Here is a 24,325-nt window from a genome sequence, read left to right as displayed (position 1 = left end):
ATCATTTTAACTTAAAAAATATTGAAGGTAAAGAGTAGAGTACCAAATATCCTGTAACTGGTTATTCAAATGAATTCCGAAGTTCACCATTCGTTTCTTCAAAATCTTAAATCGTCCAAAATTCTTTACCGATTGCTTTGAAATTTTGACAGAACGTTGCATTCGCATGTTTTTATATTCCCATATTATATAAACGTTACCTGTGACAGGTAAAAAGATGCTTTTTTTTTAAAAAATGCACCATCTGTTGGACGTAAAAGCAAAATGCGCTATTGTTTCTCTATCTACGGGTACAGCAAGTTAAATAATAAAACATAAAATAATATTATTATTACAAAGAAGGAATGTAATAATTTTTTTGAAGAGGGTTAGATTATATATATATGGAAATGAGGTGTTTTATTTAAACCAGTAAGTAAATTCATTATCTGTATTTTCGATTAAACAAATTATTTTGGTTTTACTAAGGTCAGATAATTGACGTTCAAGTGTGATTTTGTACATTTGTAATCAGGCAATTTGAATAGTGCCATATATACAGTCATAACTGACACAATATTAAATATCACTTCCGGTTCCATAGATAACAATACTATAGATAAATCGTTAAAATTTGTAATGCATAATATATTATGTATTTTGTTGTTTTGGCTGCTGTCTAATTCTTAAATTATTATATACTTTTGAATATAGTAGTTATAGCTGTGAATAACCTTTATGCAGAACACAGCTAAAAATACCAGTTATAATGAAGTTTAATAAGTAAAAATACAAACCTAGGTAATTAGTTTTTTACATTCTTAATTATTTAGTTGCAAAATACAGGACAAATTACATCACGTTTAGCACCCTTTGTCCACGTAGCGATGGTTCCAGAAAGAATTGGCCGCGTCCAGAATCTCGCTACCCTCATTCTCCCAGTCACCCCCGGGAAGGAAAGGGGGTGTGAACTCCCGGTAGGCGATGCACACGCGCCGGGAAGCGATGTCTTCCCGCAGGACACAGTGCTCCCAGTTGTACCTGGCCCGGCCGTAGAGCACCAACAGGGAGCGCCTGGAAGAACAAGTATTTTTTCAACTCAACATCAGAATTAGTGCCTAGCTACGTGAGATAAGTTATTAATAGTTTCACTTGGATTGCATATTTGAAAAGAATATTCCTAAACCCATTAGCATCAAACCCCGCCGCCCTAAACTCCAACCAAGCCGGCACAGCGGGTTATAAGTATGTTAGTGACTTAAAAACGAAAAACAGGCATCCACATTAGATTTACATCCATATTTATTCATAATATTATTAATATTTTTTTAAACTCAATATAGTTTTACGTAACTTGACCCAATACATAAGTAAATAATTTTTACGTTTAAACATGGGAGTTTAAAGGTTATATTAGATTTTGTATACCACTACTGATTTAAAAATTTTGGTACAAAATTAATTCGGAGGTGAGGGCCAATTTTTTAGCTCAAGAATTTGGAGGGCCAATGGTTAACTGTGAATTATGAATGGATAATTCTTTAAATTAAATCTGTGTTGGACCACAGGACGCGAATAAAATGAAGCAGAAACGAAATGATGTGTAAAAATTATACATGTATTAAGTGGTTAGTGGTTACTGCTGTATTGATTTCTTGTGACAATATGATTTTTTTTCTTTTTTAGAGAAATCAATGTGGTTGCTTTATACCTGTTCTTAAGAAGCCAATTACAGATTTCCTCACTATACAAATTCATTAACAGCCTTACTAAAAAAGGTGGAAAATTTTTTATTCAATTGATAAACAACCGTATATGTAAAAACCTTACTAATTGAAACGTAAAATAGAAACTGACATAAAATAGTTCATGGAAAAATATATACATTGCTTATCCAATCATATAGGGTTGTTTATCTGTTGTATAAACTTAAAATAACAATATTTTGTCATTGAATTTCGGAATTTTGCCAAAACAAATATTATTTTAGAAACTACATAAAATTACCTTCTAGATTAGGTATTATTTTTAAAAATTGCAACATTTTAATTTCACACCTGAAAAAAGTTGAAGAAAAACAGCTTACCACAAATATCTTTAACAAAAATGTTGAAAAATTACACAGAATTCAAAAAACACAGTCCTTTTGTGTATCATGAATGTCACTCCACTTTTTACCTCATTCAACCAATAAAAAAATAAATATATTTTTTGAATTTGCATTGCTTGCACATCTTAAAATGTTTATTTCTTCGATGCACGACAATACAAACATTAGGCATTTAAAAATCACTTTATTGAAGTTCTTATAAAATATAGACCATATAATTCAATATGAATATTGGCATAACCATTTTACATAAATAACCGTCACCCTCAATACTGGATATGCTGGCGGTAAAATAATCACAAAATGCGCATGCGTGGAATGATTGCCAGATGGCAAATGGGACGTTTTAGATTTAAAAAACAGAGAAAACTTTTATAATTGTTAAACATTGTATATATTCTCTAACAAAAACACCATCAAACGGTTTTAAAGTGTCCTTTTTTTTAGTAAGGCTGTAAGTATTTAACAATTAAACAGTATAGGTATTACATATATATATATATATATACAGGGTGGGGCAAAAGTAATCACCCGATGTTCTTTTGCTGATATATTTTTTTTAATGATAAACTTTGGTACTGCTTGTGAAATTTGTTCAATTGTTTGTAAACCGATTCATGTCTTGTCGATTTGTATTCTGCGTTTGCTTCACAAACGTCAAAACCGAATTGACATTTGCCGCCATTTGCAAAAGTTATAGTGTTTTCTATACATATATAATTACAACAAGAGATTCTCCATAATAATATCATTACGTTTTATTCGATTTGGTTTAGTACATATATTTACACACGGCATTTAAATTAAATATATTAAACACGCCTTTTAGAATATGATTCATTAAACTGAAGTTCTCCATTTATGTAGCAGGATCTTAAAAATTTCATTGTGATGCCAACTAAAATAACATTACTTATTTTAAATCAGAGTTACACATACACAAAATAATCTGAGCAGGCGGCCAAAGGGAACATTCACAATATGTACAGTATGACCGAGTGTAAAGATAAGGTTTTAGATCTGTAACTTCATTTTGAACTCAATAAAATGTATAATCTACCTTGGCATTGGTATTCTGACAGTAATATCTCTCATTTCCATGTCTTCATCCACACAGGTGGGAGGAGCCAAACCCACGTCATCAATCAGTTGCCCATTGTCATTTACCACTCTTCGGTAGGTGGAACACTCCAGCAGGTTGTACTTGTTCAGGTCTCCCTTGTATGGAGTCATGGTGAGGACTGAATCCGACAGACAATTAACTGTCACAATCCTCTCTCCCCAAACCCAGCAGTCGTCAATGTGGGCATCGATGGAAGCACCGCGAGCAGGATCATACTCTAAGGAGCACTGCTCTATTGACCGATAGTTGTTCAGAATCGGTATGTGGTGAAACTTCTCCTGGACAAAGCGGGAGAATTCAGGAAATCCTTTGAAATCTCCGATTCTCAACTTTTTCTTTTTGAAGTTTGTCTTGGGTCCAAAATTCTGAAAATTAAGATGGGATGATTATAAGATTGATGATTTAAAATAATTATGGTTGATAACAATTAAAATTAAATATTTCACAATTAAAAAATAATAAATATTCCTCTGTTCATACATCATTCACTAGATAAAAGACAGTGCTTTCACCAGTTTCTTCAGTAAAGTATGTAAAAACAAATGTTCAATGCATATTTACCTGCTTTTTTCTCCCGCTCTGAGATAGATCCCACGGCATTTCATCTATGCCATTCATTAAGATATCTTCTTCGGCTTCAGAGATAAAATCAAGCTTTATGAATACGCCTGGGAAAGATATAAAATTGCCTGAATGATTTGGGTGGCTAGTATACGAATCACCGTTCCATCCTTCCCATGCCTTATCACAACACGGGCAATATGTATAACAATTTTCCCTCTAAAACAAACAAAATAATTTGACACAGACCAGATGCGGGTATATTTGATCACGAGAATTATAAATAATGAAACTTACATCAGAATACATTTTTTCATTTAACTTATAATCATTTTCACAAATAAGGCACGTCCGGCAACCTTTACATCCACACGGCCGTGGAGTATTCATTTTACTTTAAAAATTATCACTTCGCTAAAAATAAAAACGCGCTTACTTAAAACTACAGCCTTTTTCAACAAGGTGAAAAACTGACAGTTCTATATCCATAGACAATTTTCTGAAATATGTCTTAAAGTTTATACGCCATGAATGTGGCTATTCGCGTTGGATGTATATCGGGGTAGAAATGAACTAATCACAAAAAAAATTGTCTTTACTTATTTCTGTAGGCGGCGTGGACCTAAAAAGCCCTGGACGGAGCAATTCGAGAACAATTTGGAGCCGCGGGTGAGGGGGAAGATGTATGAAAAATCCAAAACCTACTTAATTTTTTAATGACGTATTCCAATCCTTGTTTCATCAAAATGCATTGACAACAGACAAAACATGATAATAGTTCAGTATGAATACAAATCAGTTCAAAAGTTAGCCGTACAAAATGGCTGCTTGACAATTTCCCCTCCCCCTTTATTTGGCTTCAATGCCATTCATACAAAAACGCACAAATTGTCCAGGGCTTTTAAGATCCATGGCGGGCGGCGGTTGAAAAACAAGATTTTTAAATTCAACGTTTCTTGATTTATTCAAAACGGCGACTCCCCTGACGACTGCATAGTTAAGTACCCAATTATGTCAATCTGTAGATGATTAATTTATCATGTAGGTCTTTCGGATGGGTACGACTGTTATGGGACGTGGACACGGTCAAGCGGCTTGATCGCAAGCACGTAGTTTATTGTCTATGGCACTTTGTGTCAAGCATTTTGACCGTGTACCGAAGCTGGCTTGCAAGCATTGCGCAATTCTACGTGCTTGCGGCGAGGCTTGATGCGAATTTATATTTTTGTGGGAATAGACAAACGACAATAGACAAATAAATATCACGTATCATAAACAATGATATAAATTGAATAAAATTGTTGTAAAATAGGTACTTAGTTATTGTTTTTGTGTTCAATTTGTAGAAATCCATCTAATTTAAAATTTTTGGAAGTATTTTAGTATTTTTTAATAATTATGACAGCGGTTTTCAAGGTCATTAATAATCAAACTGTAGAATAAATAATTTTCTGAATTTTCAATGGAGAAAACATATTTTTTGTATGAATACCGCACAAGATATTCATACAAAAAATAGCTGTAGCCTGTAATACACTTTGCAAATGCTCATGGGTAAAGCGGTACCTTAACTTGTACCATTCTTGACACCAAATTCGTTTCTTTTTATTATTTTATTCAAACCATAAAGCTAACGTAAGAGCCAAGAACGCTTTGTCTTTGACAGATTCCATTTTGCCGCGAGTCACGAAATGACAGGAAGGCATAGAAGTACATATACATAGACCACCACGAAATCACAGGAAGGCGTGGCCATGCTTGACGGAGAGGCTTGATGCGGGCTGTCAAGCCGCTAAGCATAGACAATAATAGACAACAATAGACAACAATAGACAAAAAAACTACGTGCTTGCGATCAAGCCGCTTGACCGTGTCCACGTCCCTTTTATGGGACGTGGACACGGTCAAGCGGCTTGATCGCAAGCACGTAGTTTATTGTCTATGGCACTTTGTGTCAAGCATTTTGACCGTGTACCGAAGCTGGCTTGCAAGCATTGCGCAATTCTACGTGCTTGCGGCGAGGCTTGATGCGAATTTATATTTTTGTGGGAATAGACAAACGACAATAGACAAATAAATATCACGTATCATAAACAATGATATAAATTGAATAAAATTGTTGTAAAATAGGTACTTAGTTATTGTTTTTGTGTTCAATTTGTAGAAATCCATCTAATTTAAAATTTTTGGAAGTATTTTAGTATTTTTTAATAATTATGACAGCGGTTTTCAAGGTCATTAATAATCAAACTGTAGAATAAATAATTTTCTGAATTTTCAATGGAGAAAACATATTTTTTGTATGAATACCGCACAAGATATTCATACAAAAAATAGCTGTAGCCTGTAATACACTTTGCAAATGCTCATGGGTAAAGCGGTACCTTAACTTGTACCATTCTTGACACCAAATTCGTTTCTTTTTATTATTTTATTCAAACCATAAAGCTAACGTAAGAGCCAAGAACGCTTTGTCTTTGACAGATTCCATTTTGCCGCGAGTCACGAAATGACAGGAAGGCATAGAAGTACATATACATAGACCACCACGAAATCACAGGAAGGCGTGGCCATGCTTGACGGAGAGGCTTGATGCGGGCTGTCAAGCCGCTAAGCATAGACAATAATAGACAACAATAGACAACAATAGACAAAAAAACTACGTGCTTGCGATCAAGCCGCTTGACCGTGTCCACGTCCCTTTAGCTATCAATTAGCGTTTCGAAATTACCCTTTTTTTAATTTTTAAATAGCAGTATTAATTTTTAGGAAATACACATCACGAGCTAAAAGCCCGTGCGGGACAGCCGTCTTATAAAACAAACTTTTGATTTGTATACAAAGTGTGGTATAAAATCAACTACCTTATTTTTATATTGTTTGCGAATAAGGGCTTACAATTTTTTTTTACTGGGCATTTGATAAAACAAGGAATGGGACTTTTAAAGATAAAATTAAGTAGGTAAAGGTATTTTTCATAAATCTTCACCCTCACCCGCAGCTTTGAATTGTTTTCGAATTGCTCGGTCCAGGTCCATTTAGGTTCATGTACACTTTGTGTTTTAAAGATATTACAACTAATTAAATAAAAATACGTTTTGATCATTTTAATTAAATATAATAACTTTGTTTACACCATTTTTTACACTTACTTATATTTACTTTGTACATATTCAGCATACTTTTTGTAAAATTTTGGAGTCCCTTTTCAAAACTAATGGACGCCTAGGTAGGTGATCACTTTCAGCACCCGGAGCGGACTGCTCCAAATGCGCCAGACTAACTAACTATCCTGAAGAAGAAACCATCGGTTTTTGAAAAATATTGATAATTTTTATGATAGTGGTGTAAAAAAAGTTTTTTTTTATATTGAAGAAGATATAACAAGTATATTGTCAATTACAGTTACAGTTGTGGTGTTTCAATCACTCGTCACATTTGATGTATTACCTATATTTAGACGAGACAAGAAAGCAAAAAAAATATGTACCGCTTTTTTACCTCCAACTGACCTCCAACTCTCCAACTCTATGGATGAAAGACAATTTTTCAAAGATTTTTGACGGTTGAATATATAATACTAATATAATTTGTTGTAAGATAAATAAAAATGTTTTTCGTTGATGGAATTGTTTATTTGATAAAATATTAATGGTTTTACAGTAATTTGTAAAAACTATTTCATAATATTAATTAGTTGGTATGATGGGAATAGTGTGACACAAATTTTCCTTTGAGTGCGTATTTTATGAGATCTTTGTATAACATGTATCATTTGTCTATTATTTTCAACATACATTGCATGCAAACAAATTGTATTCGATGATTAAAAAATAAATGTAATAATTTTGATTTTTTATTTAAAAATTTCTTTTTCGTTTGTATATTTCGGTGGTATACGTTTTGAACATTTATTGAAAACTAAAATTTTATCTAAACAGGTTGTTTTTCAAAATCGATCTCCTAAGTGCCTCAAAATCATTTAGTATTTATATTGAGTGGAACAATTATCATTATTCATTCTAAACATTTGCACGTCTACTTTATGAAGGTGAGTCAAAATTTATTTTTTTATTTTCAAATAATGTTAAGTATTCATATTTACTTACAACCTAATAATATTAATATTTTTTATTATAGTGTTATGAAGGTAATTAATACATAATAAGAAAATAAAACATATTTTTAAAATTTTATCTAAAACAACAAAATAATGATTTATCTAAATAATTTAAGAGCATAGATAAATAAATATGACGAATATGACACAAACTGAAATATTAGAGTTGTACCGAATATTAAATGTGTAACATAATATAGACACAAAAGTAACTCATTTTAATAATTATTATTACCAGTTCATCGGATTGAAGAAAAAAATGCAATGGGAAAAATATTTTGCTAAAAATAAAAATAGAAAAATTGTCAAAGTGACTGGTAAGTAGGTATCAAAAATAAGAAATAAAATATTTTTTCACTGGCAGTTCATTGAACTTGGCGTCAAATTGAACACATTTTACATTCATTGTAATGCATTCATATATGAGTAGGTAGATGAACATTTTTCTCTTTACACAGTTGTCCACATCGAACTTTCGCGGGTTCCGATTAAGAGTTCTAGAAACATAACATTTTTAGAATATCCCCATTTTTTCTCAAGATTATAATAACATTATTAGGTCCGAAGGGGCCTAAAAACCCATGCCTCAATATTTATCACATCTTATTCGGAGGCCCTGTTCATTCACCCCAACGTAGGTAAACAACACGGTAAACAAGTCGGATACAATCAAATTTGGATCATTTAAAATTTATCAATAATCAATATCTATATTATGGTAATATATTGAATTAAATGCTAGCTGCTTCCGTAATGTAGGTAATGGTAATAACAATAACGAATAGGAAGTTAACAATTATGCTATCAATTTAGAATTCTTTGCATTCAAATATAAATTTAGAATTCTTTGCATTAAATTAAAAACCAAAATTCTCAAGTGGGTGGGAGTATTGTCAACTGTTTTGAAACAGGCGTACACGCTCTATACAGCTTAACGCAAGTAGTTTTTATTTGTTTTTTTTTTGTTTTTTCTGCTATTATGCTGAGAAAGGAGATTGCTGGTCACCGAAGTTCTGTATGAATACAGCACCCACCTTAGTTAGTAATTGTTTTTTCAGCGAAGGATTTGAAATTTAATCGTTTTGCATTATTATTATAGACCGAAAAACTATTACGGCAGCACATAAATCATAATTTATAAATATTAAAAAACTTCCACCAAAACCTTTTAGTTTAAGTGTTTCCAAAAGTAGGTAGGTACTCATCTGTTATTCTCCCAAAATTTAATTTAATTTAAAATTTTATAATAGCAATCTTAGTACAGAACCGAAAATCTAACCTCGTACCAATCAATGGAACTTAAAATCATCACGATCGTTTCCATTCCTTCCCATGAATCTGAGAACAGATAAAAAAATTATCATCGATCAGAATGATTTTTAAAACTCTCAGGAAACTAGCTATTTATTTCAACACATTGAAACATGACGACGGTACTTTTGTTTGCAAAAGACTGGAATTTGCTGATGATTGGTATAAATGAAATTGAAGTGCAGCTAGCCCGCGAATTCTCAACCAATGTAAATTCTTCAATCTAAATTATATCAATAGTTGATCATACTAAGGTGTTATATGGTATACTGCTAGTAGTTCTGATAAAACATCTTCATCTTTCTAACAAACTACGCAGATACAGAAATAAAAAAAAAATACAATGAACCTCTCTGGCAGGACCATAGCTCCGTTATAACTTCCCATTCTTTCTCATAAACTACGGATGTAACTAAAAGAGAGGTTGCATAGCACCTCTCAGTGGCAGGACCATAGCTCCGCCATAAGCTCACTCTTTGCTGTAAAACTAGGTACTTAACAAAAAAAAATTATAAGATTTTATAAAGGAGTTCCTAATGTCAGGACCATAATTATCTATTACACCTTTGAAAATTTTGATCACAAGTCGATTGTTAAAAAAATACTTCGGTGATCTGTAAACATCTCTCTGACAAGCCAACTCGTGCGAGTTGGTCCAACTTGTAAGTGGTGCTCGTTGGCGGGTCGGGGGCCATCAGATCTGACTAGTAATGTGCAGTGGGTTCCTGGGGGGTCCGCCGTCTCACCCTAGTCCTCCACCAGCTCCCACAGCATGAGGGCGGCGTCCCCGCCCCCACTGCTTACCACCCCCCTGTCGTTGTACAGGAACCGCGCGCAGGACACTTGACCACTATACACCTTTTGTTCGGTGTACTCGGCCTTGGACGTCACACACGGGTATCTATGAACGTAAATCAAACAAAATCATAATCAATACATTTTGGGTGAAGAGATTCAATTACATCCTCGATTAATGGAGAAATTTGGTTGCGTGCATACATCGAGGTTGTTAAGCTGTGCATATCGCATAATTTATTCTCCATTGGTTTCCGAAATTGCAATTGTGTGTGAATATACTATTAGGTCATTTATTTTTGTGTACATTTGCAAATATTTATTTAATTAAATTTTGTCGAACGTCCAGAACATTATAAATATTTCCTGGTGATGACTCTAAATTACTGCTTTATGTGCCTTTAGTAGCGGGCCAATCATTGTAGCTCCTTATCCCCCCTCCATCCAATTTTAATGCTTAAATTTCTACGATTGTCTATTAGAATATTCACCTGAAAAGTCTGAGATGTCCATCGGCATCACCGCTGATAAGATAGTCGTGAGCTGAAGATCTGCTCGCAGTTGTAATAAGAGAGGTCATTGGATAGTACCTATTGTTCCACATTCCTAAAAAATGTTTAAAATATTTTATGATATTTATCTTTTGTATTAGAAAATTATAATCCAACAGTGGTAACACAAAATATGTAATTAAAAAATATATTATTACGTATTATAATGTTCTGACTTACCTGCAACGAGGAATCCAACAGTTGAGAATTGTGTGTACCACTTAATATCTTTCATGGCGATGGGGCTCTTTTCTGGTGAGAGCGATTTCACATCCCCTGCAAAAGATATTGGAGTATTAATTTAAGAATTATATTTTATGAAAATACAGTGGTTCTCTACCCGTAACTTTCTAAAAATAATATTGATTGTGGTTATAAACAGAGGCGGCAGCTCCCTTGGGTCAATTGGACGTTGACCAACTCATAAGACAAAAATAATGGTTCACATAATTACGAAACATTTTGTCAACTAGGGATTTAAAGAGAGTATAATATGCTTTTATGAAGGTAACTCAGAATTGCATCATAAATACCATAATAAAAGTTCCCATCAGGAGGTCAACAACAGAAATTGTTAAACAATTTGACGTTCCAAATATACAGAAAATCTATGCTAAAAACATTCTGGTACTGATGTAATGATTTACAGGCAAACGCCTTACATACTCATAAAACCAGAGCCAAACAAACAGAGATACTAAATATACCAAAGTGTAACTCTACCTTTGGACAAAGAAGCTCTGAATTTTTAGTACTAAAGTTATATAACAAACTCCCACTTAGTATCAAACAATTCAAAACAAAAAATAACTACATTAAGGACATTAAATCTTGGCTTAAGGAACTACCGGATAATGAACTTACTAGCATACTTAAAACATCGTCGTAGAAGTTTATGGAAATCCTTACCCAAAACATGAAGTAGAAGTCGCTGAAAACTTCCAAAACCTAGTCCCCCTCAACACAGGATATCCTAGTGAGGAGGACTACAAATATAATCAAAATCTATTATACATACCTATATATAAATTTACATATTCTTGTAATAATGTAAAAAAAATATATATATATAGCTATTAAAAAAAAAAAAAAAACGGAAAAATTATTCCATTCTCCTACATGGTTAAATAATTTGAATAATTTAATGCCAAATAGTGGGCAGTGTGGAACGGCAAATCTTAGTGGTGATATCGTTTCAATTAGAAGCTCCCATTCTGTACGCAGGCCAATAGTAATAACAATAACTCACAGAAAGCTATATCGTAGTCGGCAGTGACGGTCTGCAAGTAGCAACCATCCGTGCTCCAGTCCAGCTGCACAAGGGGCTGCGTGCCGCGGATTTTGTTGCACTTCTTGTAGGAGAAGCCGTCCCGCGTTACTCGGAAGAGGTACACGCTGCCGTTCTGGGAGCCTATCGCTATCATGTCACCGGCTGAAATAAGCGCATTTGGTCATATTAATCAAAATATACTTACTTTGCTTAAATCTTGTTTGGAACGAGGCGTATCAAACTCAAATCAAAGAGTCAGGTTTTGAGAAATAATACATTTTACCGATAGGTTAGTTGATGAAGAACTGACTTGGCATGCTACATAATTGTTCTCCCTGATTCTACATGATTTAAAATCGCTCATGGGAATGCACACTTTGATAGTAAATTCAATATAAATTCAAGTACAATATACGAGGGTAATCCCAAAAGTAAAGTCTCCTATTTAATAGAATTACAATAAACATAATTTTTTTATAATTTTCACATATTTTAAAGTTCGAACATTTATCTATTTTTTTAAATAATCGCCATTTTGGTCGTTACATTTTTGTAAGTGCTGTGGAAATTTTTGTATACCCGTGTCATTCCAGCTCACCGCCATATCATTGAGGAGCGTTGAACCTCGTCTTTCACCTTATCGTCGTTGCTGAAGCGCATTCCAGCCAAATGTTTTTTCAACATAGAAACTAGTGGGAGTAACTGGGTGCCAAATCTGGATTGCAGGATAGGTGGGAGATAATTTCAATTGACTTCTGTCAATTGGCGATGAATTTCAATCGGTTTAATCATTTGCGTTAAAAAAACCGATTAACTGCGCAAACTTCGCACTTGGCAACACTCAGCGGAAGCGATATTACAAACGGCTGCTAATACTGAGCATTCCAGTGAGGTCCACATAGGCTTTTTTTGGAAGTGGGGAAGCAACAAACACTGTTGACAACAGCCGCATCAAAAGTTCACTACGTCGAGCGCTTTGGAGACTACTTTTGGGATTACCATCGTATTAAACTGTAATCGAAATCGGAGTTCCCTATCGGGAACCTCGTTTGAAAGTGTTGAGATTTTTTGAAAAAACTTTATGCTTTAGAATTTCTAGTATTTTAATGAAATATTTTAAGAATATTAATCGTTCTTCCCTCTATTTTGTTATTCAATATCGTACGCGTTCAATTTGTTTCATTTTCTAATTGTCTGTCGTCATGGAAGTCGTTTATACATGAAAACATATTAAAGACATTTATTATTGTTTGACAAGGAAAATGGCAGATTTTGTGAGGATGACTTACTTGGACTATAGCCGACGCAACTGAGCGGCGATCCGCAAACGCGAACTGTGGCCGCCGCGGCTCCCGTCTCTGCTGCCAGCACCACGAGGTGTCCCTCCGAGGAGCCGGCGGCGAGCGCGGCGCCCAGCGGGTGGAAGGCCAGAGACACGCACTCGTAGCCCGCCTGCGCGGACCACACGAGACGGTGACGGCGCCACAGTGCCACGCTCTTGTCCTGTCCGGCCGTGGCGAACAGCTCGTCGTCAGGATGCACGGCCAGCCCGGGCAGCTGGCGTCCGTGCCCAAACACCACCTGAAACATGGAGAGAGTGCCTACTTTTAGCAACTGAAGGGATGTGGAATTAAAGATATAACTTTTTGCTTGTATGATTAGGTGTTCGCACGCCATACGAAATAATGTTCGTAATGCAGTTGACTGGTGACCAGACCACCCCCACCCAAATAAAATCTTCATGTAAGTGAAAGAGGGCATTTCAAAAACATTTTTAAATTTTTTTTTTTTATTATTATTATAATTTTAAGTGAAAATTTGTTATTGGATTTTATCTTTATTATTTAGTTTATTCTTATATATGTAAATAATCTGTTGATTTTTCCAAATAAATAAAATAAAACAATTTCAATACCTACCACAAACGATGACTTATCTGTAAATTCTAATGTGCAGTTAGGAAAATATATGAGTTTTACAGTAACAAAAACCCTGTAACTTTGTCTGTGGTTTCTTTTTTTATACAAATCTACAATTTTAACTGCCTTCATGAAATTTCTAAGAAAAACCCCATACAATTTTCTCCACCCCATTTTTAAATGTGACACCTCACAAGAGCGCCCCTAACTATACGGTCTAAAAGCAGGAAAACTACGTCGCCGCCCGGTTGGGCAGCATTGTGGGCCGATTTAAGGTAGGGGGCTGTAGAAAGGGATTTGTTAATGCGGGTCTTGAAAAAGCCCGGATTACATGAATGAGGAAAAACCTAAATCCAAAGAAGAATAAAGCCCGGGCAACGCCGGAAACTTGAGCTACTTCATATAGAACCAAAAAGCTTTCAGTTTAGGAACTTTTTTCTCCGGAAACCTTGTACAATTTCTTGACTACCCGTTAAAAAAATTACAGATACATTGTTCGTAGTGTTCAGACTCAGTGGCGTAGCTTTAGCATTCATATGGGTGGGGAGTCGACCCTAACGGCAGGGGGGGACCTCTACTTACCGCAACTTACTATTTACATCACATCGAAAGAATTATCATGAACATATAGGTAGGTACCTACAATTGTAGTACGAGTATGTTAATTGGAGAGACTTTTAATTTGAAATGGCACAGTGGTTATTATAGGATGAATAATAGGAACCATCGCAAATTAGTTATTTTTTAACCTAACCTGACTGTTATTATATTTCTTAAACTTGAACAAACCTGGTTGAATCTTCTCTGCAGAGACCCTTCCATAATATTATTCCTTGTGGTTCCAACGTAGATATTTCCATCATTCCTCCCAGGCCTCTGAGGGTAGATGCTGCGTACCCCTCCAGCGGATTCTGGCAACTGGAAATTTAAAACATTTTTAAAATGAATCAATAATTATAAGACAATACATGATAATAAAGAATCAAACTTTAAACATGCAACGGTCTTAAGATCCATGCACGGAGAAAACTTACCGATACAAAAGATTGTCAATTTATTAAAAATCTGGTCAAATTATTCGTTTGCCTGTTAAAAACGGGACTGCGGGCCTTAAATGAATTAATTGACAGATTTCATAACAAACTATAACAAAGCACGACTTTTTATGAGGGAGTAGAAACAAGTGTTCTTAAAAATAGTTTTCGCATTTCGTCCAATATATTTATTACGACAAGGCCACCCACGTGAACACGTGTTCAGAAATATTCTGAATTACTGATATTTTATTACGAAATGATATAATTTTGATAAATCATTCGTACTCATTTTTCGAAAATAATTCATTGTTAAAGAAAACTACGTTCCATCACCATTTTATAAAGTTATAAAACGTTTTGATGTATATAGGAATCAATAATACCTTCGTGTCTGTGATTCTCTTGTAGTTTTGTAACGAGTCCCACGCTGCTATCTTTCTGTCCTTCTCTCCGCCAGACAACAAAGTCCCCTCCGACAGCATTATGAGGGAGCTAATCCCCTTATTATGTGCCTACAATTAAAACAACATAATCAGACAAATTCAAAAATACATCGCCAACGAGTACGCGAGACATCGTTTCAACTTTTAAGGTCTCACAGAATCAAGGTCCCGGGTTAACAACACTCCATTAGAACTTACTTCGAACTCCATTCGTACGAAGTACGCCCCGTCACTGTCCACGCTGTAAATGGTGATAAAGCCGTCGCTGTCGGCCGTCACCACATCTCCGTCCTGCTCGAACTGGAGGCTTGTCACATTCGTTCTTGATGGCTAGAAAAATTTAAAAAAGGCTTATTTGGACAAATAAAATACCTTTGTAAAATCTTTCAACAGTTTGGGACTGGGAAGATTTGTATGCCTGGGGCTGCAGTACACGAACTGTTTCAAGCAGTTGATATTCGAAATACACGAGCTGCCGCATATTTTTTTTTGTTATTTAAGAACTCTTCACTAACTGCTTGAAGTTCTCGATATCGACAGCTTGTAGCAGTCCATATATTCCCCGCCTATATAGCCCCGTGTACTTACGCTGATTTGCACATTAAATATTCTAATTTGTGTTGTTGGTCCATTGGTAGGTAAGTAATGTAAAATATTTCTGCGTTATGCATAATATTATTCAAGTTCAACGAACTTTTAATTTAAAAAATAGAACTACTTATCATATCAGACAAGCGATAAAGTGGTTACCAAAATGATGTTATGAATTCATTTTTCTTTATTGCTCCAATGCTTAGATGAATTATTAAAGTGAAGATATGTTACTAAGACAACGCGCATGGTTTCACTAAACTAAGTCCAGTGGACATACTTTATAAGCCGTTCGTAATATACCTAATTATTCTTTAAATGGCTATCTTTTCCATAAGCGGTGCTACGTTTTTGTTCGATTAGTATGAACATAAGGTCACTTACATTTTGATAATATCATTGGATGGATGTCGTAATTTTTCTAGTTTACTTACATCCGAAAGGCAAATTTCTTTTTTCGAAAGGCAATGATCCTGAGGCAAATATATTTTTTTATAAATACTTTTGGCGTAACAATTCCTTTAATTTAATATCTCAAGATTTTCACAGGTCTGTGTGAGTAATATATAAGCTGGAAGAAATTGTAAATCACCTATTGTAAAAATCGATGTTCCATTTTACGAGTATTCCGTGCATGCTCATAAATTTGTTTGGAAGCTGTAATTGAGTGATGGGAATCTCACCGGTTTAATGATATCTGTCCTCTCGAAGAAGCCATCCTTTCTCCGGTTCCAGAAGGCCAGGTGGCCTTTGCCGTGTGTGATGAGGAGGTTGTCGTCCAGCGGGTGGAAGGCCGCCCCAGCCATCTCTTCTTGCAGTGTCTGAAAATAGCGAACATGATAAATCCGTAAATATACGTGATTCATCAGCGGCTATTCCCGTACACCGCTAACGTATATTTTGTGATCCATGAAATTAAACTCACATTAATGTGTTAATCTTAAGATTAGTGAGTAAAATCAAAATGTACTTATATAAGAATAATATCCCTTTGCAACCGGCTTTTGATTTTTGATTAAATCATGTCAGAAAATAAATCTGTTTTGTAACCAGTAGTTCACCCAGACCTGTGCCCCCGCATACCCAATTTCTTCCGATTTATAACAAGTTTCTCGTTAACTCCTTAAGTTTTTAAGTTCCAAAAAAAAAGTTATTTTTGAAGACAATATCTACACATTTGTTATGCCGAAACGTTAGTAATATGAAATTCCTTCGATAGAAAAAAATTGGCGAAATAAGCTCCGAAAATGATTAAAAATACGTTTTGTTCTGTTATGTAATATGTTATAGGGCTATAGGCATTAAAAAGTTCACAGTGTATCTTTAAATGCAACTAAAGTAGGTATTTGTCGAGATATTTTTGCTCTATTTCAAACGAGTCGTGTTTTATAAAACATTTTCATCAATTTCTCTTAATTATTATAGTTTTTTTATATTATTTTTAATTTTTATTATTTAATATTTTTTATATTATTCCCTCTTTACAATTTACATATCTCCCTTTCAAACCATCTTTGAACGCTTATTACGGGGCCAATTTACTATCAAAATCAAATATTATCCAAGTCATTTGCTTGTAAATACGGGCAAATAAATGAATTTTTACTCGAAATCGAGTAAGAGTAAATGTAGGTATGTTAGAACCTACCCACCCAATAAATTATCTCAACGTCAAGATCATCATATAAAATTTCGATTTCACGCAGAACGGATTCGTAGTAAAATAAAAAAAATCGATTTAAAAATTATACAAATGTAGACAAAAGCAACTTGAAACTGCTTTACTTGTACGTTAATTCCACCACAGTATAATCTTAGAAGTTATTGAATATTAGTATGTACATGTTTTTCTGTGACCTCGTTCAATACAATACCACTCGCGTTGGTTCAAACAAGTTGCAAGTAAAAGTTTTAAATAACATAAATACATCGTCCGGGAAAAGTTTAAATAAAAATCTTTAAATAGACTTACCGCAACTTTCCCCAGGAGGTGTCCCCATTGCCATTGCCAAACGGACAGTATACTTTCCCTTCCGCCATCTACAGCCAACACGTAGCTGCCCCCATTCTACAAAACAAAAAAACTTTAAAGTTAAATACAAATAGGCTTCCTAACATTCTGCTTTTGGAATTTCACCCCTCAGACGTCAGTAATAAGGACATGTCATATCACAAAGGAAAGTGCTTTGCTGTGGAATTAAAATAACAACCATGAAACATGGTTGACATAATTAACGAAATTGGACACACTTAACGTTAAATCTGCGTATTACTATGTGTTCCAATTTAAGTAACACCATGTTAAAAATGAATGACCCTCTTTCTTATCGCATTTCACACTAATTTGCTTGAGTTGTGATATGTAAATATTATAGTGGGTTTGACACCCGTAAAAAAACAATAAAATTACTGTTTGTACACGTTAAATGCCACGAGTAAGATAAATAAAGGGACGTTTAGATGGTTTGGGCATGTAGAGCAGATGAGTGTAAGGAGAATATATGACGCAAATGTGAATGGTAGCAGAAGTCGGGAACGCTCGAGGAAGACATGGCACTATCCACTGAATCAGACACTTGAGTCGGGCCATGTAAAGAGTAGGAATGTGAATGAGGCAAGGAGTGTGTGTCAAGACCGAATGTTTACAGTCTGAAACAAAGCATTGTTGGGTAGACATACATACATACAAACATTTTTTTTTAAATGGTGCTTCGTATGTGCTACTTTAGTGATTATATTGTAATTTATGTATGTATTGTGTAATAACTATTTATATACAGATGAAACAATCTCCACGACGAAAGTTAGAGAATCCTGGAATTAAAGAATTAAGGGCGTGTGTGTTAACAAATACGTAAGTACTAACCAACCACTAACCACATAAAGTTTCCATTTAATTTACTTCACTAAAATCAAACCTAAGTGTGCAAACAAAAGTCACAAAGCTATCATTAGATGAGCCCTGTACACTATACGGGATAAAGAACCCTTTTTATTTGCAACCCGTAAGACGGTAAGCGGGCTGGTTAAGCGATTTTTCACGAAAGATAAGAAAGTGTGCGTGATATAAACGAATCAAATATTAAACCCTACAGTTACCAATAAATCAAGTTTAAAAGATATTTCCTAAGTACATATACATATTATTAATCTCTCAAGCAATTTAAATCCTTTTCCGTTAGAAGGTTGTATTTTTTAAATTACAAAACTTTTCTTTGTTACAGACTCTGGTGGATTATAAATTTTTCACATAATATTATAAGCACTTTTCGCTTAGTTATAGTTATTAACCTTATTTTATCCGATTGTCTCTTCATAATTGATAAAACTGTTTCATCTTGATTGGAATTTTCAAACTAAACTACATATGTAAGACGAAATAATCGTGTTTCTTAAATAAAACTATAAGATAGAAAGAATTTTTTAAACTTCTAAAAATTTTCGTGGAACTTTTATAAAACCCTTCTAAATAAATATACAAATTATTATTTATAAGTTAATTTAAAAAAAAAACACACATAATAATATGGTACGTATGATTTTATTTAGAAATATTTAACTTTTTTCTGAACACATTAAACACCCATTTTATACAATTCAACATAGCGTGACATTTCATTATTGCTCAGTCAACCTCACAAAAATAATCTCGCTCTGTAAATAATTTTATACGAAATGAATCCAATTTATTATACGCTCTTGTAAAAATTATTTTTTCTCCAATTCAAATGGCAATTGATTTCTTTTCTCATTGCGTCAGCAAAGGTTAACTCTGTAGGTTCAAGCAGTATGATCATAATTGTGGTGCGTGTTGACTGGGGGTAAGATTTCCTCTATTATGGTCGCGTGCTGGGATTGCTGGTGCTCAACGCCAGTACTAGAACAAGGTACCCATTGCTCCCCTGTTGACCTCAATTAGGTTACATCTTCTCAATATGTTTCTCCACAAACCTCTCATTGAACTCTAGTATATTGGTATTATTACAGGCATTGTAAAAATTACAATACCTGATTTCAGTAAAGCCAAAACAGAAGTTAATATTTATTTTATTTATTTATTACAAAATAATAAGTTATAATGTATTATTCCCAGTGAGTTTACAAAACTCATTTCGGCAAATACAACATTATATTAAAGACAAGACAACATAGATAAATTAAAATAAATAAACGCAGAAATTATTTTGGAGTTTCAAAGAAAGAATGTGTCAGTCATTAATAAAACTGCTGAGGAAATAGCTTTTAAGAGCTTTAGCAATGTTTTTTTGTTCATTGCCATTGAAAGTATTAGATTACTAGGTAATGCGTTATATTGCTTCTGTGCAATGTATTGTAAGGAGTTAATTCGAAATTTAGTCGTGTAAGTAGATGACGATAAGTGTATTTGATTTTGTGATCGTGTTTTGTGCAAATAAGTCATAAATGCTTATATACCCGGAGCAAAGTTTTCATTCCTGACAAGGATGGTAAATTATTTGAAATGTTATTGGTCCGAAGGATGAAACCGGTCTAGGTAAAAATTAATCAGTGGAAATAATATATATACTACGTTACTAATAGCGCGGTGAAATTTTTTATTCAATTGGTAAAAGCCCGTGTATGTGAAACCGTACTTATTGAAACATTAAATAGTAACTGATATAAAATAGTTTATGGAAAGATTTATACATTGCTTCTCCAGCCAAAGAGGGTTGTTTATCTGTTGTATTTTTGAACTTGAAATAGTAATAATTTGTCTTCGATCAATGTTCTATATATTTCTTCATTTTAGAGATGTCGTAAAAAAATACAATTTTAGAAAATAAATACAATTAATTACCTTTTAGATTTTTATATTTGAAATAAACTTTAATATTTCAAAAGTGCAATATTTTAATTTCAAAATGAAAAAAAGTTTCCACAGACGTTTTTAATTAAAACTTCGAAATATTGCAGAGAATTTAAAGAGTTTGCAGGGAAGCTGTTACTTCACTTTTATCTCGTTAGTATAATTAATTCATTTTGGATCCATCTTGGCAAAAAATAAACGTTGATTGGTATTTACCTACACATGCATATATAAGGCATTTATGTCTGCCAAAATGTAATGTTGCCAGTTCTTTTTCAGCAAAGTTAGACACATTTTTATTAGTAATAATTCGAAATAGAAATTGTAGTCTTTATGCGATGTGTAACAAAAACACCGTTTAACGGTTGTGAAATGAATTATTAATAATGTGTTCAATTAACTCGAAAACTTCAGCTTAGAGTACTGGTGCTCATAAAACGAAAATTTTCATGTTTTATATCTACCTAATACTCCACTTAATTTATCTTCATAAAATATCTACAGACAGAAAACATTCAAAATATAAATTATTGTAAAATAAGTATTCCACCCAATGTAATATCGATTTGCATAATAATTTCAGTTCTCTGTACTGAGTCCTAGTTAAATATGAGTTACGAGAAAAATGCTAGTATTTTTCAACGATCCCTGTCATTAACTGCACACTTTTTGATGAGGGTTAAACCGACACACCCCTAGTGAAACAGTGAGCTGCAAAATCGTTTGGACACTGGCCAACAAAAAAACTTTAAAAAAAATGTAAATACCGCAAAAGAGTTCACACTGCATCTTGTTAACCGGAGCATATGGTATTACAGTATGTTGTGAAACTAAGGGATATGAGGAGGGGAGGGAGATGGGTAAGAGAAAGTGGGGAAGTACCTGAATATTCAAATCTGGTTACCAAACACGACCAAGGGTTCTAAATGATGGACTTTAACCAAGGCGATACTGAAAGTATCTACCACTCTGGATCTACTAGGACCATTTATTATTTTATGCGAATTTAATGTCAAATAACCAATTTAATTAACAATAATTTATTTGCGTCCCTTTGGATTCGTAGTCGAGGACCTTACTCCTTGACCACGATGGCTGTCTATACAAACATAGTATTATGTTATAAGCTTCTTTGTTGTATTTTCTATTCTATTTTGTTGGATTAGCGCCTTTTTTCTGTTTGTGAACAGGTTAGTAGAAGAATTTGTGAACACCTCGTTAGGAGAAACTGTCTCGAGGTGTTGCATGTTTTAGATAAAATGTAATTCTGCCGTCATAAGTAAAAAACGGTACTTTATTATTTCAGCTCACTGTACACGTAGTTTGTAATAAACTACGTTTCATATTAGCTGCTATGTATTTAACCCATTTCATTGCGAACAATTGTTGGGGTAATTAAGTTTTTATTCTCAGAGTTTAAGTGTTTTGAATAAAAATACGGTAGTTTAAATCTACTTATTTTCCGCATGGCGGCCCCTAATCATTTCTAATTGGCGTACAATATACAAGTACAATTAAGTACGTCAAAGAATACAATACATTACAAGCCGCGTTTTGAGATAAGGTCCTATGAATCGAGAGGTCGCAAGTTCTAATCTCGGGACGCACAAATAAACATAAATATAATTTAATTTACTGTTGACTATTGATTTATTTAACAAAAATTAATTAATAAATATTATTAAGTATATTTTCGGCGCTTTTCAGAGTAGTACCAGCCATAATCAAAACGTTGCTTGAAATGGCTTTAGCCGTATTTGTTGACCAGATCTGAATAGTTTTAGTAATAGCCCAATATAATTTTTGTTTATTGTGTAATTGACTTGAATCTACTTAAATAGTTATGAATTTAGGTGACATTTTTTAAAAATATTCAGTTCAAACACCAAATAATAACTTTGATTCCTATATCAGAAAAATAAATATTTCAAGTCCGTCGGAATGGCCATTATTTTAAACTATGTTGGTAAGAAACTACACGTGCTTATTTCAAACGAGAGGATAATTCCGAAATTAACACGGAAACCTTAAAAATAAATCTTTACCCCAAACGTATTATTAACCCAATTTTGGACAAAACAAAACCCTGAACTGCATGCTGTGATTTGTACACTACTATTTATATTCTATGCGTGGTAAGCCTTTACGTCTTAAGGCTTTAATCCTTGGCTATTAAGTTTCAAGTGCTCAATTCCTGCATATGCAAAGATGTGTTACGTTGTTCGCTTTCCACATTTTATAAACGTATTAAGGATAATATGCAAGGCTCCGACACGGTATACAGTAATTAAGGTCACCGAGAATTTAATCATCAATCTGAGAAATTTCAGTTTTCATTGACATTTTCTCTACAGAAATTATATCTGCGGTGTTCCGTCACGCCGATTTGCTTTTGACAGGCCGTGTGCTGACCAATAGTATGGTCAGATTCTGAACTGTACAGTTTGAATTCACACACTTCAACTGTAATCACGGAGTGCAGTGAGCCGTACAATCGCATTGAAACGTTTGTCTTGTCAAAACCAATGTGTGTACTATCGCCGGCTATTTATCGGAATAATCCCTAAAACGTATTTTATCGCAACTATCGCCATCCAATTCAACATAACGAGTGCTACCGTACAACGATCACCGTTCCAGTGCTGACAGATGATTCTCGAGATGCAGATTTCGTTCGCCACCCGGTAAGCTGACTGTGAATTAACCTTAAAAATTGTGTTATCGCATTCGCCTGTCATAAGCCATAGGCTTTATCCATGCTTTATCTGTGTGGAATATCCCTTCAAAATACGGCTTTCCCAACCCTTGTTCGTTCCTCGAACATCCGGATTAATTAAAATGGTTAAAAGAACACTTTTTTTGGCCAGTATAAAATTTATAATATCTATAAACAATTTGTAAATTTTTAATTATAGCTGATGGCACGAATTCATGCAATACGGGGAGAAGTTACAAGGATTTGAAATTTGAAATACCACAGAAATATTTCAGAATAGATTAGAAAACATAGTTTTCTTTTGTAATAAATCACATACCGTAGAATTTATAATTAAACTTTTATTTTGTTTTCTCTTACCTTTGATTGACCGACGTAAATTATAATCATTTAACCAATACAATAGTTCGTAATTCTTTCTATAGTTCGGTCGTTTCGTATAGTTAACCATTAGATAGCATAAGCCATAAATTCAAAATAAAGGGCCTAATAGCCATTCCAATGCTAAGAACGACCACGGCTCAGCACCGCTACTTGTATTTAGGTGTGAAATGGTACAATATATTATTGTTCAAAAACAAAATTAAGGTATTCGAAACTTTGAAATATGAACAATTCAAAAGCAAATTAACTCCCTTAAATTGAATAGTGATATATTGTACCCTTAATATACGTTTACTTAATCTATACTATCTAGCATTTAAAAAATATTGTTTTGTCATAATACTAATTCTCTAAAATTGTGTAAATTGAATCATGTTTGTAGTTAGTTTAAATATTGAATGTTAATTTGTGTGTACGTTTGTAGTTATTTAACAAGACTTTGAATATTGTTTACACATCGCCTTTAAAGCATAATTTTTGTATAATATACTTAATCCTTCCAATTCAAAACACGAGCTCCTGGAGCTCACCTTATGGAATAGTAGAATAATTATGCATACTGTTATAATTTTAAATCTTGTATTATC

General features: G+C 33.8%; 2 protein-coding genes across 2 annotated transcripts in view; both read right to left on the bottom strand.

Moving 5' to 3' along the window:
- Positions 1–7: 7 nt before the first annotated feature.
- LOC149421792 (alpha-ketoglutarate-dependent dioxygenase alkB homolog 4) lies at positions 8–4,233 on the bottom strand. The gene is made up of 4 exons (XM_089634552.1): positions 4,071–4,233; positions 3,774–3,992; positions 3,150–3,577; positions 8–1,053 (listed from the first exon to the last, which is right to left on the bottom strand). The coding sequence occupies exons 1-4, from the start codon at positions 4,161–4,163 to the stop codon at positions 843–845; spliced, it is 951 nt and encodes a 316-aa protein (XP_089490678.1). The 5' UTR covers positions 4,164–4,233; the 3' UTR covers positions 8–842.
- A 5,478-nt stretch (positions 4,234–9,711) lies between these two features.
- DCX-EMAP (Doublecortin-domain-containing echinoderm-microtubule-associated protein) overlaps positions 9,712–24,325 on the bottom strand; it is a 62,233-nt gene continuing 47,619 nt past the window's right edge. Inside the window, exons 9-18 of the mRNA XM_089634318.1 lie at positions 17,783–17,878; positions 16,494–16,631; positions 15,418–15,549; positions 15,160–15,288; positions 14,529–14,657; positions 13,110–13,401; positions 11,800–11,982; positions 10,731–10,826; positions 10,491–10,605; positions 9,712–10,105 (exon numbers count right to left, since the gene is read on the bottom strand). Coding sequence (XP_089490444.1) covers positions 9,952–10,105; positions 10,491–10,605; positions 10,731–10,826; positions 11,800–11,982; positions 13,110–13,401; positions 14,529–14,657; positions 15,160–15,288; positions 15,418–15,549; positions 16,494–16,631; positions 17,783–17,878 — 1,464 coding nt within the window. The 3' untranslated portion in view covers positions 9,712–9,951. The remainder of the gene's footprint in view (positions 10,106–10,490; positions 10,606–10,730; positions 10,827–11,799; positions 11,983–13,109; positions 13,402–14,528; positions 14,658–15,159; positions 15,289–15,417; positions 15,550–16,493; positions 16,632–17,782; positions 17,879–24,325) is intronic.

This window comes from Hesperophylax consimilis, chromosome 8 (assembly GCF_061612785.1).
Source record: "Hesperophylax consimilis isolate HC1 chromosome 8, BYU_Hcon_1.0, whole genome shotgun sequence".
Taxonomy (NCBI): Eukaryota; Metazoa; Arthropoda; class Insecta; order Trichoptera; family Limnephilidae; genus Hesperophylax; species Hesperophylax consimilis.
Note: the sequence above shows the minus strand (reverse complement) of the source record. Positions and strands in the feature narration are given on the sequence as shown.

Bases quoted from the DNA above. Each gene is read 5' to 3' on its own strand.
- LOC149421792 (XM_089634552.1), bottom strand. From the start codon at position 4,163: ATGAATACTCCACGGCCGTGTGGATGTAAAGGTTGCCGGACGTGCCTT. The intron at 3,993-4,070 runs GTAAGTTTCATT...TGTTTGTTTTAG, and splicing joins ATGAAAAAATGTATTCTGAT to AGGGAAAATTGTTATACATA. The intron at 3,578-3,773 runs GTAAATATGCAT...CTTAATTTTCAG, and splicing joins AGAGCGGGAGAAAAAAGCAG to AATTTTGGACCCAAGACAAA.